Source organism: Macaca fascicularis, chromosome 2 (assembly GCF_037993035.2).
Source record: "Macaca fascicularis isolate 582-1 chromosome 2, T2T-MFA8v1.1".
NCBI lineage: Eukaryota > Metazoa > Chordata > Mammalia > Primates > Cercopithecidae > Macaca > Macaca fascicularis.
Window position 1 is genome coordinate 115,499,728 of NC_088376.1, and position 20,850 is coordinate 115,520,577.

The window sequence follows — 20,850 nt, forward strand, 5'->3', positions numbered from 1 at the left end:
GGAGGGGCGAGGGCGGGCGAAGGGAAAAGGCGGGGCCGGGAAGTGCTGGGCGCGGGTGGTGCGAGAGGAGGGGCGGGGCAGGCTAGGGAAAAGGAGGAGATGGGCGGGGCTAGGCGCGGGAGAGGGGAAGGGGCGGGGGCGGCGAGGGGAAGGGGCGGGGGCGGCGAGGGGAAGGGGCGGGGGCGGCGAGGGGAAGGGGCGGGGGCGGCGAGGGGAAGGGGCGGGGGCGGCGAGGGGAAGGGGCGGGGGCGGGTGGTGCTGGGCGCTGAGGCGCGGAAGGAGGGGCGGGGCGGGCGCGCGGCCGTTAGCGCGCGGCCGTTAGCGGTCCCTTTCTACCAACGGTAGGCGTTGCCGCGGTTCCCGAGGGTCACAGTCCGCGTGACCCGCCCCCGTTTGCAATCTCGCCGTCTTCGCCGGCGCAGTCACCGCGCAGGGCGGCCGCCCAGAGGTAGCTACCACGGCCTGTGTCAACGACTAAAGCTCCGGTACAGCGGCGCCCTCAGAGACAGCTGGGAGGGTGGCTCTGGCCGGGAGCGGCGGCCGGTGAGCTACCGCGAGGAGGAGCGGCGGAGGCGACCTCGGCCCGGCCCTGCACTAGCCGTCCGGCAGGCGCGACATGAGCCTGGTCTGGCATCCGCGGGATGCTCCTTGAGCCCCTTCTCCGGCTGTGAACCTCGGGAACGGTTGTGATCACACCGACACGTATTTTACAAATAAATCATTCTTGCCGCGGCGAGTCGAACGCGTTTATTTATTTTTTATTTTCTCAACAAGCATTTACCCAGCACCTGTCCAGTGAAACAACTTGATAAGCGTTTCGAGGAGCGTCCGCCGGTTTAGGAGGCCACTGCCTGGCAGCTCGTGGAAGCCGTATTTGCAACGCCCCCCTTCAGATGATCGTAACGTCTTGTAACTAGCAGTGTGTGCACAGAATCCTACTCAAGGAACGTCTTGGCCCAGCGATGCAAAGAACTGAAGTTTCAAGGTTTTATTTCTATTGCTGGATGGTCGGGGTAGCCCCAGTAACTGGGAACTGCTCCGTAGTCCGCTCACATGGACCCCTGTGGGAATAGCAAGGTCAGGACATGCTCTTCTCTCTCCTCTTCCAGCCTGTCCAATGTTTTCCTTGAGGAAGAAGCCATCAGATGTGATTGCTTCTGCAACTCATGGATTAGAGGAGGAGACAGAACAAGCACAAAGAAGGGGAGGGCAGGGTGGCTTTGGTTTCTTGAACAGTAATTTTCTCAGTCGTCCTTATTCATGCAGAATACAGTCCCTGAAGATATTCCCGATCTCCAGTGGTGATCGGAGGCCATGGATACTGGAGTGTCTCTGGAGTGACCTGATTCACCCAGCGCTCCTTCTAAGAAATGCTGTCCTTCTCCTCTCCCCTGACTAGACAGTCCTTTCTTCACAGCAGTGGATTTTCTTTCTTTAGTTCCCCTTCACTTTCAGGGATCTCCCCCTTAACCGGTGAAACTGTACATTTGTTTTACAGTTTGTTTACTAATGAAAACAGGTAACAGCCGGAGTTGGCTGATATTGGAAATAGACAAGGTACCTTCTGCACTTTGGCTATTGTACTCGGCTCAGATGGAGACAAAAGTTGGGAACAAACCATATCTCAGTGGCCACCTGAGCCTAGGTGAAAAGAATTGATAGGAGAGGCCAGGCCTGGTGGCTCATACCTGTAATCCCAGCACTTTGGGAGGCTGAGGCGAGAGGATCGCTGGAGCCCAGGAGTTGGAGACCATCCTGGGCAACATGGCAAAATCCCGTTTCTGCAAAAAAATTAGCTGGTGCGGTGGCATGGCACCTGTGGTCCCAGCTATTTGGGAGGCTGAGTCAGGAGGATCATCTGAGCCTAGGAAAGTGGCACTTTCCCGCACTCACCCACTGCACTCCAGCCTGGGCAACAATGAGAGACCCTGTCTCAAAAAAAAATAAAAAATAAAAAATAAATAATGATAGAGCCTAGAGGGTTTTGTCAGTGTTACCTCTTGTCTCTCACTAGAGGGAGTTCTTGCTTTTAGGCAGCCCGAATCTCACAGGCTCCTTTGCCTAGGAAAAAGCTACCTTATCTAGCTTTTACTGGGTAGAATTAAGGCACCCATACTTAGGTGCAAAAGGAGCCTTTTTTTCCTGAGTGCTACTTCATGTGTGCTTTTGTAGGCACAAAGAACCATTTAGCTAGGTCAAGTAATGGTTCTAAGTTCTTTTGCTACTGTGTGATAGCAGTATAACATGAGAGTTAGTGTTGGCCTCTGGAGCCAGGCTACGTGAGTTCAAATCCTACCTATATCACTTACTAACTCTTACCTTGGGCAGGATACTTAAACCTGTGTCTCAGTCCCCTCATCTTGAAAATGGGGATAATAATGGTACCTATTGCATGGCGTTTTTGTGACTTAACACGTCAAGTACCTAGAACAGTCCCTTTTATTCCATCACATGGGTTGGGAGGTGAAGTGCACCATTGCCTTGACCCTGGGGAACTTGATAACCAAATACAGAATTAAATTGCTTACCAAACCCCATTTATATTTATAGCTGGAAGAGCCTGTGTTGTCCTCAAAATAATATAGAAGAATTCAAGATAGGAGAAAGAGACAGCAGCGAATGAAGACTCTAAAAGAAAAGAAGGAACGCCAAAGATTGAGGTAGAAGGAGTTGACATAGAGAGTTTGGGAGAAACTGTCCAATGGCCTGTGGTATAGGTTGCACTTTTTGCCCCCTTTGTCATAGTCTTGGGGGTTGGGGTTGGACAGTGTGGAAGCATACACTGGGAGCTGGGAGCTGTCATACCTGTCTTATCAGTGCTGTCCCTAGTAGCAAAATGCTGACTCTGGAACCTTACTACCCAGATTCATATCCTAGCTCTGCCACTTGCTAACAACTGTGACAGAAGTCACTTCGTTTCTTTATATCTCAGTTTCCTCATCTGGAAAATGTACATAATAATGGTATTTAGAGTGTTCTGTAGATTCATTGAGCTACTGTAGATTAATTGAGCCAATACATGTAAAGTGCTAAGCATAGTGCCTCACAACGGGAAATACTTTTATCAATTTTGGTTCATTTTAGTATGCTTTGTAAAGCTGGTACCACCTGAGATTCAGAATAGTTGGCAGAAGAAACAGTAAAAAAGTAAAAGGGGGGCCGGGCGCGGTGGCTCAAGCCTGTAATCCCAGCACTTTGGGAGGCCGAGACGGGCGGATCACAAGGTCAGGAGATCGAGACCATCCTGGCTAACACGGTGAAACCCCGTCTCTACTAAAAAATACAAAAACCTAGCCGGACGAGGTGGCGGGCGTCTGTAGTCCCAGCTACTCGGGAGGCTGAGGCAGGAGAATGGCGTGAACCCGGGAGGCGGAGCTTGCAGTGAGCTGAGATCCGGCCACTGCACTCCAGTCTGGGCGACAAAGCGAGACTCTGTCTCAACAACAACAACAAAAAAAAGTAAAAGGGGGTTTACTCTTGCATTAATTGCAACATAGGCAGAACAGGCACTGGGGAGAGAGAGATGCTTACAGTCTGGTTCCTGCCCTCAAATAACTCAGTGAGAGTATGTTTTGCACTTTAAAAAAAATACGAAATATGGCCGGGTACAGTGGCTCACGCCTGTAATGTCAGCACTTTGGGAGGCCGAGGCGGGTGGATCACCTGAGGTCAGGAGTTCTAGACCAGCCTGGTCAACATGGTGAAACCCCGTCTCTACTGAAAATACAGAAATTAGCTGGGCGTGGTGGCAGGTGCCTGTAATCCCAGCTCCTCGGGAGGCTGAGGCAGGAGAATTGCTTGAACCCAGGAGGCGGAGGTTGCAGTAAGCTGAGATCGTGCTACTGCACTCCAGCCTGGGCAACAGAGCCAGACTCTGTCTCAAGAAAAAAAAAAAAAAAAAAAATATATATATATATATATATATATATATATATATATATATATATACACATATTTATATATATATATGAAATAGGAAAATAAGCTGATGTCTTAGGCTTTAGATATTTTGGTCCTTCATCAGACCCATGAATGGCATTTTAAGGGAAATGTTGGCTGGGCGCGGTGGCTCAAGCCTGTAATCCCAGCACTTTGGGAGGCCGAGACGGGTGGATCACGAGGTCAGGAGATCGAGACCATCCTGGCTAACACGGTGAAACCCCATCTCTACTAAAAAATACAAAAAACTAGCCGGGCGAGGTGGCAGGCGCCTGTAGTCCCAGCTACTCGGGAGGCTGAGGCAGGAGAATGGCGTAAACCCGGGAGGCGGAGCTTGCAGTGAGCTGAGATCCGGCCACTGCACTCTAGCCTGGGCGACACAGCGAGACTCCGTCTCAAAAAAAAAAAAAGGGAAATGTTAAAAAGGTTATCAATCAAGGTCCTCAAAGAACACCTCGTGCTTCTTATTTCTCTTGTATAGGAAATCTGCCAAGACTAGGAGGGTAACCCAGAGGAAACCGTCTTCAGGGCCTGGTAAGAAAGACTGGAGCTTGTGTTCAGCCACTGCCTCCAGCCCTCAGCAAAGAAGGCCACCTGTGTGGGGCAGTACACTTGCTGCTTCTCTTTCTCCCAGCCCTAGTTCTTTCCCAGATTCTCTTAAGATCTTGAGGACTCAGGAACTGTCATTTTAAATTACCATGTTTGAAGTTCAAGAAACAAGTTATTCAAGTCACTTTAGAATAAAACAAAACAAAAAAAGTGAAGTGAGCAGTTGTGGCCAACTTGTTCATTGTAACCAGAATTATGTGACAGCCTAATTGATACCAAATAAGACCTCCTCCCAACCTGCCTTCTTGCCAAAGTGACCCTTTTCCTAGTATTCTACTCCTTCCTGACTTAGAGGAATGATTACATTCTCACCCTTCCCTTCCATTCTTAATGGTCAACTTGAGCCAAATTCTGAGTGTCCTTTCTTCCAGTTTGCTGGCTATGCCTTCAAGAACCTGGGGATCCCGAAAAATTAGGGGAATTTCTTCAGAAAGACAATATCAGCGTGCATTATTTCTGTCTTGTGAGTATGAGACCTCCTTTGCTTTGAATATCCTATGGCTTTTGATGTACTGACTGTTCTCTGTTACATCCATCCTCAGATCCACAGACTTGTTTTTTTGTTTTTCTTAATAGCTTTTTTCTTTTAAAATCTATTTTTAGGCTGGGCGCAGTGGCTCACGCCTGTAATCCCAGCACTTTGGGAGGCCAAGGCAGGAGGATCTCTTGAACCCAGGAGTTTGAGACTGGGCAAACGTGTCTCTACAAAAAAAATTAAAAAAAAAAAAAAAGTTGGGCAGGGTGGCAAACACCTGTAGTCCTAGCAACTCCAGAGGCTGAGGCAAGAGGATCACTTGAGCGCTGGAGGTGGACGCTGCAGTGAGCGGTGATCACACTACCACACTCCAGCCTGGGTGATAGAGGAAGACCCTGCCTCAAAAAAACAAAAATATATGTGTCTGGTATAAAATCCTGACAGTATAAAGTAAGTTCAGTAAAAAAGTCTCTTCCCTAAACAATGTTTCCAATCCTTCTCCCTCTCCTCAGAAACAAATGCTATCAAAGTTGTAACATCTTTCTAATTGTTTTTTCTTAATATTCTTTTTTATTAGGTATGACTTCCATACTGTAAAATTCACCAATTTTTTTCTTTTTTTGAGAATGGAGTCTCACTCTCTCGCCCAGGCTGGAGTACAGTGGCGCAATCCCGGCTCACTGCAACTTCTGCCTCCCGGGTTCAAGTGATTCTCCTGCCCCAGCCTCCCAAGTAGCTGGGATTACAGGCACCTGCCACCACGCCTGACTATTTTTGTATTTTTGGTAGAGATGGGTTTCACCATGTTAGCCAGGCTGGTCTTAAATAAAATTCACTAATTTTAAGGACACAGTTTGATAAGTTTTTATAAATGTATGTCCTCACATAACCACCACCCCAATCAAAATAAGTAACATTTTCATCATCCCAGAAAGTTCACTCCTGCCTCCTTTTCCAGTCAATCCTACTAGATGTAATCACTGTTCTGATCCATGGATTATTTTTGGCTATTCTTTTACTTGATATAAATGAAATCATACAGTTTATAATCTTTTGTATCTGGCTTTTTTCTCCCAACACGGTGTTTTGGAGATTCATCCATATTGTTACATGTATTCGTTGCTTGTGCTTTTTTATTACCTGGTAGTATTCGGTTGCATGAATAAGTTACCATTTGCTTATCTGTTCACCTGTTGATGAACATGTGAATTGTTTCCATTTGAGGACCATTATGAATAAAGCTACTTTAAGCATTTGTGTACAAGTCTTTTTGTGAACATGTGCTTTCACTGCTTTTGTGCAAATGCCTAGAAGTGGAATTATTAGTTGTATGCTAATTAGATATTTAACTTTATGTGAGGTTGCCACATCACTGTCCAAAGTGGTTGTACCAGTTTACACTCCTACCAGCAATTTATAAGAATTCCAGTTGTGGCCGGGTGCGGTGGCTCACGCCTGTAATCCCAGCACTTTGGGAGGCCTAGGCGGGCAGATCACAAGGTCAGGAGATCGAGACCATCCTGGTGAACACGGTGAAATCCCGTCTCTACTAAAAATACAAAAAAAATTAGCCAGGCGTGATGGCGGCGCCTGTAGTCCCAGCTACTGGCTGAAGCAGGAGAATGGTGTGAACCCGGGAGGCGGAGGCTGCAGTGAGCCGAGATCGTGCTACTGCACTCCAGCCTGGGCTACAGAGCCAGACTTTGTCTCAAAAAAAAAAAGAATTCCAGTTGCACAGTATTCTTGCCAAAACTTTGTTTTGTCAGTGTTTTTAATTTTAGCCATTCTAGGTGTGTATTGGTATTTCATTGTGGTTTTAATTTCCATTTTTCTGATAACTAAGGCTTCTTTTCATGTGCTTATTGGCCATTCACATATTTTCTTTTTTTTTTTTTGAGATGGAGTCTTGCTCTGTCGCCCAGGCTGGAGTGCAGTGGTACGGTCTCAGCTCACTGCAACCTCCGCCTTCTGGGTTGGAGCAATTCTCCTGCCTCAGCCTCCCAAGTAGCTGGGACTACAGGCGCCCGCCACCACACGTGGCTAATTTTTGTATTTTTAGTAGAGATGGGGTTTCACTGTGTTAACCAGGATGGTCTTGATCTCTTGACCTCGTGATCCACCCACCTTGGCCTCCCAAAGTTCTGGGATTACAGGCATGAGCCACCGCGCCTGGCCACCACTCAATGTTTTAAATGGGCAAAAATATTTGTACAGATACTTAACAAAAGAAAATATGTGGGCCGGGCTGGGCATGGTGGCTCATGCCTGTAATCCCAGCATTTTGGGAGGCCAAGGCGGGTGGATCCTGAGGTCAGGAGATCGAGACCATCCTGGCTAACACGGTGAAATCCCGTCTCTACTAAAAATACAAAAAATTAGCCGGGCATGGTGGCAGGTGCCTGTGGTCCCAGCTACTCCGGAGGCTGAGGCAGGAGAATGGCATGAAGCAGGGAAGTAGAGCTTGCAGTGAGCTGAGATCACGCCACCGCACTCCAGCCTGGGTGACAGTGCGAGACTCCGGCTCAAAAAAAAAAAAAAAAATTGAGTGGTTTTATTATTGAGTTGTAAGAATTGCTTACATATTTCGGATACAAATTCTTTTTCAAATGTATGTATTAAGACTATTTTCTTCCTAGTCTTTGGCTTGCCTTTTCATTTTCTTAATGGTGTCTTTCAAAGAACAATGATTGTAATGGAGCCCAGTTTATCCATTTCTTCTTTTATGGTCAGTGCTTTTTGTGTGTCACAAGAAATCTTTGCCTACCCATAGAACTACCTTGGTGCCTTTGTCAAAATCAGTCTGTGGATCTGGATGATCTGTTTATGTCATTTATCTGTGTATCTATTCTTACACCAATCCCCACTATCTTCATTATTGTGGCTTTGTAGTGTCTTGAAATTCAGTATTGTTAAGTTCTATAATCTTTTCCAAGATTGTTTTGACTATCAGGTCCTTTCTTTATAAAGTTTATATTAAGCTTGTGAATTTTTCTTTAAAAAAACATCTACTGGGATTGTGATTGGGATTGCATTGAATTTATAGGTCAATTTGTGAAGAATTGACAAATAATATTGAACCTTCCAATCCATGGACATGGTATATTTCTCCATTTATTTGGGTCTTTTAAAATATATCTCAGCAATATTTTGTAGTTTTAGTGACGAAGTCTTGTACATCTTTTGTTAAATGTATTCCTAAATATTTTGTGGTTATGCTATCGTAAATAGTATTTTTATTTCATTTTTAAGTTTATTGCTGGCATATAGAAATGCATTTTATTTTTGTATATTGATTTGTATCCTATAATCTTGTTAAATTCAGTTTGGTTAGTTGTTTTTATTTTGTTGTAAATGCCTTGTGTACACAGGATTCCCTATGCACATAACCACGTCATGTGTGAATAAAGACAGTTCTACTTCTTCCTTTCAATCTTTGCCTTTTATTTCTTCTTGCCTTGTTGTATTGGCTAGGACCTTCAACCTAATGTTGAATAGGAGTGGTGTGAGTTGTTATCTTTGTCTTGTTCCCAACATCAGGAGACAGCATCTAATTTTTCACTATAAAAGTATGTTAGCTGTGGGTTTTTTTATAGATGTTTTTATCAGGTTGAAGATCCCTTTTATTCATATATAGTTTGCCCAGAGTATCATGAATGGGTGTTGAATTTTGTCACTTTTCCTGTATTTATTGAGATTATCTTGATTTTTCTCTTTAATTTTGTTAATGTAGTTTGTTACATCAACTAAATGCTCTAATGTTAAACTAATCTTGCATTCTTGGTATAAACCCTACTTGGTCATGATGTATTGTCCTTTTTATACAGTGCTGGATTCAGTTTGCATCTGTTTTGTTTGATTTTTATATCTGTGCTCATGAGAAAGATTGGTCTGTGATTTTCCTTTCTTGGAAGTCCTATCAGGTGTCAGGGCTTAGTTGTAATTTTGATGCATTTACAAGCATATACATTTTTTACATAAAAATTAAACATTATACAGAGTGCTTTGTATCTTGGCTTTTTTCCATCATATATATCTCGGACATCTTTCTATATAAAACATATAGGTTTAGTTTTTTTCTTTTTAGTAGCTAATTAGTATTTCATGCTATAGGTATGCCAAAAAGTATCAGAACAAATCCCAATTAAAGGACATTTAGATTGTTTCTGATCTTTCACTATTGATTTTTCTGTTTATAGAATCAATACATGCTTATTGCAGAAAACATGAATGATACTTAAAAGTATAAAGAAAACAAATCACTCATATTATCCCAAAGCCCTGGGATAATTAGTTTTAAAATATATGTTTCAAAAGTCCAATTCCTTCCCCTATCATTTGACTAGAATGAATGACAACAGAATGACAACATCAAGAGATATTAAAACCCTGTTTTTCTTCCTGTATTACTCTAAGAAGAGTATTTACTAAGAGGTGATGCAGGCCGGGCGCGGTGGCTCAAGCCTGTAATCCCAGCACTTTGGGAGGCCGAGGTGGGTGGATCACGAGGTCAGGAGATCGAGACCATCCTGGCTAACATGGTGAAACCCCGTCTCTACTAAAAATACAAAAAACTAGCCGGGCGAGGTGGCGGGCGCCTGTAGTTCCAGCTACTCGGAGGCTGAGGCGGGAGAATGGCATGAACCCGGGAGGTGGAGCTTGCAGTGAGCTGAGATCGCGCCACTGCACTCCAGCCTGGGCGACACAGCGAGACTCCGTCTCAAAAAAAAAAAAAAAGAGGTGATGCAGCAGGAAGGGTAAGAGTGTGGATTCCATGGGCCTGGGTGTGAATAGCCAGCTCTGTTCCTCCTTGCCCTATAACCCCGGCGGGCAGTGTCACTTGCCTCACTGCACCTCAGTGGCCTCCTCTGTAAGATAAGGGTCATAATAGCATCTGCCATTACAGGATTTTTTTTTTTTTTTTTTTTTTTTTTTGAGACAGAGTCTCGCTCTGTCACCCAGGCTGGAGTGCAGTGGCCGGATCTCAGCTCACTGCAAGCTCCGCCTCCCGGGTTCACGCCATTCTCCTGCCTCAGCCTCCCGAGTAGCTGGGACTACAGGCGCCTGCCACCTCACCCGGCTAAGTTTTTGTATTTTTAGTAGAGACGGGGTTTCACTGTGTTAGCCAGGATGGTCTCGATCTCCTGACCTCGTGATCCGCCCGTCTCGGCCTCCCAAAGTGCTGGGATTACAGGCTTGAGCCACCTCGCCCGGCCGGATTTTTTTTTTTTTTTTTTTTTTTGAGACGGAGTCTCACTCTGTTGCCCAGGCTAGAGTATAGTGGTACAATCTTGGCTCAGTGCAACCTCCGCCTCCCAGGTTCAAGTGATTCTCCTGCCTCAGACTAGCTGGGATTACAGGTGCGCACCACCATGCGCACCACCATGCCCTGGTTTTTGTATTTTTAGTAGAGAAAGGGTTTCACCATATTGGCCAGGCTGGTCTCAAACTCCTGACCTCAGATGGTCTGCCTGCCTCAGCTTCCCAAAGTGCTAGAATTACAGGCGTGAGCCACCGTGCCTGGCCAAGGATTGTAAGCATAAAATAAGTAAATACAAAGGAAATGTTTCCCCCAAAGTGCCAGCACACAATAGCAGCCCTCAGTAAATGAGAGGCAGCCTAGAGCAAAAGTAAGAGTCCAGGTTCCAGAGTCCTGTGGCCTTGAGCAAGTCGCATCATCTCTCCTATAAAATAAAGACAATAATAGTACCTACCTCCTAGGGCTGTTGGGAGGATTCAATGAGTTAATATTTGAAACCGCCTAGACTACTCAACACATGGTTGGTGCTATGTAAGCTTTCACTAAATAAATTACCCTGTCAGTGCATATATATTCCACACCAAGCTCTATTCTTTTTTTTGTTTTGAGATGGAGTCTTGCTCTGTCGCCCAGGCTGGTGTGCAGAGGCCCGATCTCGGCTCACTGCAAGCTCCGCCCTCCTGGTTTCACGCCATTCTCCTGCCTCAGCCTCCAGAGTAGCTGGGACTACAGGCGCGTGACAACACGCCCAGCTAATTTTTTTTGTATTTTTAGTAGAGACAGGGTTTCACCGTGTTAGCCAGGATGGTCTCCATCTCCTGACCTTGTGATCCGCCCGCCCCGGCCTCCCAAAGTGCTGGCATTTCAGGCGTAAGCCACCGCGCTCAGCCCAATCTCTATTCTTTAGCTCTCTTACCCTGTCTTTCTCCTCACCCTCACTGCACTGTTTCACTGATCAATATTAACAGCCTGGTTCTACTGCCCCCCAGATCTTATCTAGTAAGCTGCCTCAGAGGGGCCAGTCCAACAGAGGTTTCCATGGATTCCTGCCTGAAGATATCAAAAAGGAGGCAGCTCGGGCTTCTAGGAAGGTTAGAATCCCCTGAAGTGAGGACCTTGGGGTAGGCCTCTTTTCATACCTCACCCATCATTCCTGTTTCTATTCTCTTCCCTACTTCCTAGTTTAGACATCAAAGGACTCTTGGATTTTCCAACTAGTCCTTAAGTCCCATATTCCTCTGGGGTATGGTGTCCTAAGTGAGAAGAGGGAGAAACATCTTGAGAAAACAGGGAAAACTCAGTGCTGCTTGAAGCTCAGCTTCCAGGTGCCCCAGAGCATTCAGGACCACCGAGGAAAGGGAATGGCTATTATTTCACAAAACTTCCATTTAATAGAAAAATGTCCCACACTGTGTCTATTTGCCTTTCTTGGGGTCCTGAGCACTGTCTGGGAACTCATTTGCAGATCTGCTTTGTGTGCAAGAAAAAGGGAGCTGCTATCAACTGCCAGAAGGATCAGTGCATCAGAAACTTCCATCTGCCTTGTGGCCAAGAAAAGGGTTGCCTTTCACAATTTTTTGGAGAGTACAAGTGAGTGAGGAAGGGGAAAAGTCCGGCTTCCTTTTTGCAACTTGTTTTTCAGCCACTAATGAAATCAGAGTCCAGTTCTCACAAGCAGGCCTGTTTTGATTCACCAGTGAATCTGTCCCTCCATTCAGTAATAAGAAACAGTGTCTTGACTTGGAGATTTCACAGGGGTTTCTTCTTGCTTCCTGCCCCCTCCTTAAATTACAAACAGCTGGGGTACTTAAACAGTTGCTCAGCACTAAGTGGGGCTTTCAGGAACAAGAGGCTATGGAGACAGTTCTGGGAACTTTGCTCAGTAGGCGAGCAGCCATGAGAAGGCATGTGGCTGTTCTTCACCCTGCCTCTCCTCTTCCCCATGAGTGTGGAGGTTCACTGGGCACCAACCTGGGTGGCTGGCTGCCCCTCCTAGAGTGGGCCATTGGGAAACTGCATCGATGACAAACCAGAAACCAAGTCTGTTTACCTGCCACAGATCATTTTGTGACAAACATCGCCCAGCACAGAACATCCAACATGGGAATATGGGGGAGGAAAGTTGCATCTTGTGTTGTGAAGACCTATCCCAACAGAGTGTTGAGAACATCCAGAGCCCATGTTGTAGTCAAGCCATCTACCACCGCAAGTGCATACAGGTGGGGCTTTTTCTGCCCTGGGGCCCTTCCACCATTGCCCTGGTTCTCTGCCTGGAACCAGAGCACCCTGGGCGTGCCTCAGGCGTGCCTCAGCTTTGGTGCTCCATGCTGGAGGCCTGTATTCAGGGCTGGTTTCAGGCAGTTAGAAGAAAGTCAGTCCAGTCTGTGGTCATTCCTGACCTATAGGACCTCACACATAAGATTTAGAATAAGCAAAATCTTCGGCATTGCTAGAGCAAATGGGCTCATCCCAGAATGCGCTGAGGAGCCTCCCTGTCAGCCTCACTTCCTGGGATGAAAGAAAAGGCAAATGTGTATCCAGGTACCTGACCCCTACTTAGTACTGCCGAGCCCCATGGCCAGAGATGACGGCTGAGGCACTCCTGGGAATTCTCTTGAAAGTATTTTGGTCCCAGGTCTGACACCTGGATTTGCAGTCCTCACCCTAGCCCACCCAAACTCCTTTTCCTGTACCGTCAGTCAAACTCTCTTAGCAACATCCTCTTTGTGGGGGTGAGGGTGGGAGGGGAAAGAAGGTAGTCAAAGGGTTTTTATAAACACAAAGCTCTTACCTGTTTCTCTTACAGAAATATGCCCACACATCAGCAAAGCATTTCTTCAAATGTCCACAGTGTAACAATCGAAAAGAATTTCCTCAAGAAATGCTGAGAATGGGAATTCATATTCCAGACAGGTAGTGGGAACCCCAGAGCAGGAACTGAGCCAGGGAGAGGGTTGCCTAGATTTCTAGAGAGGAGGTGAGTGAGAGGATAGTTCAGAGAATGAGAGCAGCAGAGGCACTGATAGTGAAGAAGGAAGGGGAGGAGGGAGTGCTTTTCAATTATCAAAACAAGGGAGGGGAAAGAAGTTTGTGGGGGAAGCGGATGCTTGTTGATAAAAAGGGCATTTGGGGAATCAGAATTCCCTGGGTGGTTGAGTTCTTGGATTCCACAGTGGAACTAAGGAACCCGCATGCATGTTCCATTCATCCTGCTTCAACCCTCTCCCACTGCCAGGCCACTTGACCAGCCTTGTTGGAAGTGTTCGGGCAGCCTACTGAACTCTTACTGTGCTTAGCTCGGGGTTCTTCCTAATTCCTCCCTGATGGACAAAAGTTTCACCAACCCGTTATGTTCTTATTCACTGTTTTTTCTCCCACTGCAGAGATGCTGCCTGGGAACTCGAGCCAGGGGCTTTCTCAGACTTATATCAGCGCTATCAGCACTGTGATGCCCCCATCTGTCTGTATGAACAAGGCAGAGACAGCTTTGAGGATGAAGGGTAGGAGAAGGATTCTGGCTAGAAAGAGCTCTCATCAGTGCTATCTTAGAGTTAGACCTTGGCACAGTTACTAGAAGTAAGAAATTCACTCTTGTATGCAGACCTTAGGATAAACACAATTGCTAAGTCTCATTCTTGACCAGCCCCTGACTCACTTGTGTGCAAGTGAACAGGTCTCCCCTGCAAGATCCACTCACCTTGTGCCCAGTGGAGAGACATTCAGAGCCAATTCCTTTCCTAATCTACCTTTCAAGGGGTTATGACTGATGGCAGGCTCCCGGGATCAGCACTCATCCCCTCTGAGCTATACATTCATGGTGGGTAAAATGTGCCGTAAAAAATGCCTGGCCCATAGCAAACATCCAAGAATGGCAGTTAGTGTTCTGTATGTCTCCACAATCCTTCCTGGGCTCTTCCTGTAGGAGGTGGTGCCTCATTCTGTGTGATACATGCGGATCCCACGGAACCCACAGGGACTGCTCCTCTCTTAGATCCAACAGTAAGAAATGGGAGTGTGAGGAGTGTTCACCTGCTGCAGCCACAGGTGAGGCTGGAGGGATGGGCCAGCCTCAGAGCAAGGAGCGGGCTGTAGGGACTTGTGGTGCCTGGGGAAGGAGGAAGGCATCCCACCAGAGAGGGATTAATAGTTAATGCCTTTGACTTTGGAAGGAAAGTGGCTAGAGAGGAGCTTAAGGACCTGTGCCTGGGAGAAGCAGAAGCTTGAGTTTTCCTCTCCTGCCTTTCTCTCACCACAGACTACATACCTGAAAACTCAGGGGACATCCCTTGCTGCAGCAGCACCTTCCACCCTGAGGAGCATTTCTGCAGAGACAACACCCTGGAAGAGAATCCGGGCCTTTCTTGGACAGATTGGCCAGAACCTTCCTTATTAGAAAAGCCAGAGTCCTCTCGTGGCAGGAGGAGCCACTCCTGGAGGTCCAAGGGTGTCAGAATCACTAACAGCTGCAAAAAATCCAAGTAACACCTTCTGAGTAGCTGCTATCCCGCACAATAGGGTATGAAGCTGTGCTCCTCCATCCGGTTTGGGGAGGGAACACTCTGGGACTGTGAGACAAGGAAGCAGGACCAGCAGTGAGTCTATGAGCCAAGCAAAGAGAAGTCTCAGGGGAGCATGAGGAGGGAGCAGCCCAGATGCCAACAAGGAAATGAGTTTATGGCTACAAGAGTGCCTCTGCTTTCTCCTCCTCTCCTCCCACCAAGATTCTTCCACCTTAATCTGGTTTTCACATGCCTCTTCTTCACCCATGTTTGTTGTTTTGCAATAAAGGTGTTCTCTCCATTGGTGTCTCCTTATAAATTCATTCTGAAATTTGCGTGGGTAGTAAAGATTCTAGGGGGTAGAGTACAAGAATAAGAAAACTCACCCTCCTAATCCGTAAAATTCAGGGAATTAATGTAGAACTTTTAGCTTAGAATATAGACATGTTTCTTTGGAGGGAAGGAAACCTGTTTATACAGAAATTGGCATTATAGGGGCAGAGAATCTTCATCAATCATTGTGCAAATAATAAGTACACAGGTTCTCTTTAGGGAGGTGAGCCAGCATAGCAGTCCACACTGGATGGAGAATAGGCCCTTGTTGCAAGGCTTGGGGCCCTGGACTCAAACAAGTCAGGGACTGCCATGCTTATACATGGGGCATAAGGGACTCCATTCTTTCCAGACTGGTGTGGGCTTCAGCATACTTCCACAGCATGAGTGAGCCCAGTCAAACCCTCACTGCCTGGTGGTTTGAGCATTTCCGTCCAGAGTTTAACTATGAATTTGCATGCCAGGACATTCAAATTAGGCAAGGTGGCCGGGCGCACTGGCTCATGCCTGTAATCCCAGCACTTTGGGAGGCCAAGGCAGACAGATCACTTGAGGTCAGGAGTTCGAGACCAGCCTAGCCAACATGGTGAAACCCCATCTTTACTGAAAATACAAAAATTTGCTGGGCATGGTGGCAGGCGCCTGTAATCCCAGATACTTGGGAGGCTGAGGCAGGAGAATCACTTGAATCAGGGAGGTGGAGGTTGCAGTGAGCGGAGATTGTGCCACTGCACTCCAGCCTGGGTGACAGAGCAAGACTCCATCTCAAACAAAAACAGGCAAGACAACTAGGATGGGAATCTGGCAGAAGGCCTAGCGAGAAATTGAACAAAGCCTATCTTACATTTTTATATTTTTAATGATTTCATGGGATTTGGTTAGTGGGGAGAATTCAGAACCAGATAGTTCTCAACATCTTGCCACTGTATCATCGCCACTAACAGAGGAAGACGATGTTCTCATTCCAAACGTTGTAGACCCTGAAGACTTATATCCAAGGTGTGTATGCAATGAGTGTCTTCAGATTTGAGCAAATTCACTTGAAATCAAATGGAGGCTGGTTGTGTCTTTCTGTTATTATCAAAGTATACACGCAAAGTAACACAGACTTTTAAAAGTCTAATAGTACTAAAAGGATTATAATGAAAAACAGTTTTGATTTACCCTTCCCTACTTCCATTCCTACTCTCTAAAGGCAACTACTTCCCATTTTTTAAAGCTGTTTCTTAATTTATTAATCTTAGACATTATTGACTTTCTATTATGTTACATAAAGAGTTAGCACTTTTACAATCTTCTCATTTTTGACTGGGCATGGTGGCTCATGCCCGTTAATCCCAGCACTTTGGGAGGCCGAGGCAGGCAGATCACTTAAGGTCGGGAGTTCAATACCAGCTTTGCCAATATGGTGAAACCCCATCTCTACTAAAAATACAAAAATTAGCTGGGCATAGTGGTGGGTGCCTATAATCCCAGCTACTCGGGAGGCTGAGGCAGGAGAATTGCTTGAGCCTGGGTGGCAGAGGTTGCAGTGAGTCGAGATCGCGCCACTACACTCCAGCCTGGGCAACAGAGCAAGATTGTCTCAAAAAAAAATTAAATTAAAAAAACATAATCTTCCCATCTTCATTCGCCTCAGATAATTGTATCACAATTTTCGTTAACTTTCAGTGTTTATATTATTATGATGCTAGAAATACTGTTCACACTGAGCCAAGCAGTACACTATACTTTTCTTCTTTTGTACAGTTTTTTTTTCTGACAGTAATAACTGCTGCTTTTTTGGTATATACCTATTGCTCATTCTTCTCAAATGTTGCAAATGATCAACAAAATGTCTCAAAATGCAATTTTCCTCATAGGCCAGGCATCAGATCACTATCAGCTGCACTTCTTTTCCTGAAGACCTGCCTCCCAGAGCCACCTGCTCCTGGGCTGGCTGCTCCTAGAGTTCCTGCACAGCTGTCCTCCTAGGGCTCCCCACAATTATGCCCTTTTTCTTCATTTCCTTTCTCTTGGGTTTGACCACTCAATCCTATCCTTGCTTATCTGGCTATCCAGGGAAATTTTGTCAGAGCTCTACAAGTAACAGGAACATTTTTTAATTGTGAGCTTTCATATAAAACACAATATTTAACCCATTCTAAAGATTCAACTCTTGCAGTGACAATTCATAACTGAAAGATGCTCCCTAGATTAAGACTTTAGTTCTAAACCTAGAGTTTCTGTAACTTGGGTCACTAGGCAAATTCTTAGGGATCTGTGGTAGTATTAATATATTTTCTTAAGGAGTCTATTTGTATACTCAAGTGTGAGAAACACTATCTAAACTGAGAGTAATGGCCCCTAACAGTGCCCTCTCAACTTCAGATTCAGTGGGCGGAAGGGGAGCTTGGAAGGGGGTAGTTTTTGTCACCCAGATGTCAGCTGCCCCTACCTCTGTGTACAGTTGGCGTTGTGGGTACTTGCTTAGCTAACAGAACAGTGCATGCACACACACACACACACCTATTAACATTTCTTACTCTTTGTGTTTTTAGTCTCCACTGATGTTAATAGCCTATTTTTATAGGCTGGAAAGTCCAACTTTGAAATGTTCTATTCTTCATCTGGGCCTAATCAGTCATTCTCCACTAAATAACTGGTTTACTTCTTTTTTCCCTTTTTTTCTTTTTTTTTTTTTTTTTTTTGAGACAGTCTGTTGACCTCGTGATCCGCCCACCTCGGCCGCCCAAAGTGCTGAGATTACAAGTGTGAGCCACCGCGCCCGCCACCGTGCCCGGCCTCTTTTTGCTTTTTTTTCTTTTTCTTTCTTTCTTTTTTTTTTGTTTGAGAGGGAGTCTCACTCTGTTGCCCAGGCTAGTGTGCAGTGGCATAATCTCGGCTCACTGCAATCTCTGCCTCTCGGGTTCAAGCGATTCTCCTTCCTCAGCCTCCTGAGTAGCTGGGATTACAGGCACATGCCACTATGCCAGGCTAATTTTGTATTTTTAGCAGAGACAGGGTTTCACCAAGTTGGTCAGGCTGGTCTCGAACTCCTGACCTCATGATCTGCTTGCCTCAGCATCCCAAAATGCTGGGATTACAGGCATGAGCCACCATGCCCAGCCCCTTTTTTTTTTTTTTTTTGAGACAGGGTCTCACTCTCTGCAGTGGCATGATCATGGCTCACTGCCCCTACCTCCCTGGGCTCAGGTAATCCTCCCACCTCAGCCTTCCAAGTAGCTGAGACTACAGGCACGCACCACCATGCCTGGCTAATTTTTTAAATTTTTTTTTAGAGATGAGGTTTCACCATGTTGCCAAGGCTGGTCCTGAACTCCTGGGCTCAAGGGATCTGCCCACCTTGGCCTCATAAAGTGCTGAGATTACAGGCGTAAGCCACCACACCCAGCCAGCTTCTTTCTTAAATAGGCTTTTAGTTTAGAATAGTTTTAGACTTACAGAAAAATTGTAAAGATAATATAGAGTCCCATATATCCCAAACCTACTTTCTCCTACTATTAACACATTAGTACAGCAAATTTGTCACAATTAAAGAATTAATATTGATACATCATTATTGACTAAAGCCCAAATTTTATTCAGATTTTCTTGTCTTTTCTGTTCCAGGATACCACATTGCATGGTGTCATATCTCCTTAGGTTCCTCTTGGTTGTGACACAGTGGCAGACTTTCCTTGATTCTGAAGACCTTGACAGTTCTGAGGAGTACTGGTCAAGTATTTTGCAGAGTGTCTCTCAACTGGGATTGTTCTGATGTTTTTCTCATGATTAGACTGGGGTTATGGGTTTTGGGGAGGAAGATACGGATGAAGTGTCATTTTCATCACATCATATCAAAGTTACATAGTATCAACATGACCTGTCACTACTGAGGTTGACTTTGATCATTTGGCTGAGGAAGGTTTTGTCAGATTTCTCCACTGTAAAGTTACCCTTTTCCCCCCTTTTCTTTTCTTTCTTTCTTTTTTTTTTATTTTTTATTTTTTTTATTTTTTTGAGATGGAGTTGTACTCTGTTGCCCAGGCCGGAATGCAGTGGTACAATCTTGGTTCACTGCAACCTTTGCCTCCCGGGTTCAAGCAATTCTCCTGCCTCAGTCTCTAAGTAGCTGGGATTACAGATGTGCACCACCACACCAGCTAATTATTTTTTAGTAGAGATGGGGTTTCACTATGTTGGCCAGGCTGGTCTCGAACTCCTGACCTTGAGATCCACCCACCTCAGCCTACCAAAGTTCTGGGATTACAGGTGTGAGCCACTGTGCCCGGGCTTTTCCTCTTTTCATACTACACCTTCCAAAGGGAAGTCACTATGTGGAGCCTACAGTTAAGTAGGGATTTTTATGCAACTCCTTGAGGATGGAGTATCTACATAAATTATTTGGAATGGTTCTGCATGGGAGATTTACCTATTCTCTCCTGTTCATTTATTTAGTCAATCTTTTTGTTTGTTTGTTTGTTTTTGTTTGTGAAACGGAGTTTTGCTCTTGTTGCCCAGGGTGGAGAGCAGTGGCGCAATCTTAGCTCACTGCAACCTCCGCCTGCCGGGTTCAAGTGATTCTCCTGCCTCAGCCTTCCAAGTAGCTGGGATTACAGGCATGCTCCAGCCACCATGCCCGGCTAATTTTGTATTTTTAGTAGAGAGAGGGTTTCACCATGTTGGTCAGGCTGGTCTCGAACTCCTGACCTCAGGTGATCCACCCGCCTCGGCCTCCCAAAATGCTGGGATTACAGGCGTGAGCCACCGTGCACAGCCTGTTCAATCATTTAGTATGGACTCCTAGACATGTACTTGATACTTTGGGTTACAATGTAATAATACTTTATTTTGTTGCTCAAATTGCATTCGCCATTGGGTGTTCATGTGACCTTTTCACACATCCCCATCACTGTGTGTTTGGTTTGGTTTTGTTTTTGAGCACTTTTTTACTTTCTGGCACTACAAGATGCCCCAAGCTCATCTTCTTTTAAATGCCTGTTTCATTACAAACACATGTTTAAAAATTTTAATACCTATTTTCATAACTGATGTGTCTTATTAGAATTAATTACTGTTTCATAACTTAGGAGCTGGGACAAATTAGTTCACTTATGGATAGTAGAAATAGATGTTAAATAAAACTTTCCCAAAGCACCTGCTCCCCTTCCTCTAATCGTTACCTTTACAGGAACCATAAACTAAGGCCAGAAACCTCACAATTTCCTTCGGCTTCCCTCTCTGCTCAGCCAACCTCTTTTTTGTCAGTTTGACTGTTTTTCAAATGTTTGCCTTCCTCTCCTTCCCATTGTCAGTGCTCAGCTCAGACTTTGGTGCCTCATAGGATGGGCAGCAAAAGTCTTCTGTCTGCATGGTTTCCTGTGTCCACTTGCTTCTCTGACACATCCACCCTTTTCCCTTCTGCCAATTGCCACAAAACATCTGCTAACTCTTTGCTCAGGATGGCCCTGCTGAGATTGGCATTCAAGACCTTCTACAAATAGGGCCTTCCATAGCTGCATCTCCCAGGACACCCCACCCACAGGCGTTCTGCTCTGGCTGCCTCAGAATACTGGGCCCTGGGCCTGGGGTTCTCAGCCTGGAGAATCCTGGCATCCATCTTCAGCCTGTTAAACACAGCCTAAGGGCTACTTCTTCATCTCTAGGCACTCTTACTGGCTCTATTTGTACCCCTGTTATAGCCCATGTCATTCTCTGTCTGTCCTACAGTTGTGGGTCTGTCTCTCCTGCTAGAT

At 45.7% G+C, this 20,850-nt stretch overlaps 1 protein-coding gene across 13 annotated transcripts; it reads left to right on the forward strand.

Moving 5' to 3' along the window:
* Positions 1 to 295: 295 nt before the first annotated feature.
* PHF7 (PHD finger protein 7) lies at positions 296 to 15,080 on the forward strand. 13 transcript variants are annotated; one of them, XR_012431241.1, is made up of 12 exons: positions 296 to 985; positions 2,551 to 2,660; positions 4,421 to 4,473; positions 4,920 to 5,011; positions 11,270 to 11,371; positions 11,746 to 11,870; positions 12,340 to 12,499; positions 13,087 to 13,193; positions 13,664 to 13,780; positions 14,035 to 14,097; positions 14,203 to 14,324; positions 14,536 to 15,080. XR_012431241.1 is itself a non-coding variant. In XM_015445299.3 (11 exons), the coding sequence occupies exons 2-11, from the start codon at positions 2,620 to 2,622 to the stop codon at positions 14,760 to 14,762; spliced, it is 1,146 nt and encodes a 381-aa protein (XP_015300785.3). In that variant the 5' UTR covers positions 296 to 1,077; positions 2,551 to 2,619; the 3' UTR covers positions 14,763 to 15,080. The 13 variants fall into 13 exon arrangements, 8 of the variants coding, with proteins under 8 accessions (XP_015300785.3, XP_045242072.2, XP_073888512.1 ...); XR_012431242.1 differs by lacking the exon at positions 11,270 to 11,371; XM_015445299.3 differs by lacking the exon at positions 14,035 to 14,097 and having other exon boundaries at positions 296 to 1,077.
* Positions 15,081 to 20,850: the final 5,770 nt, after the last annotated feature.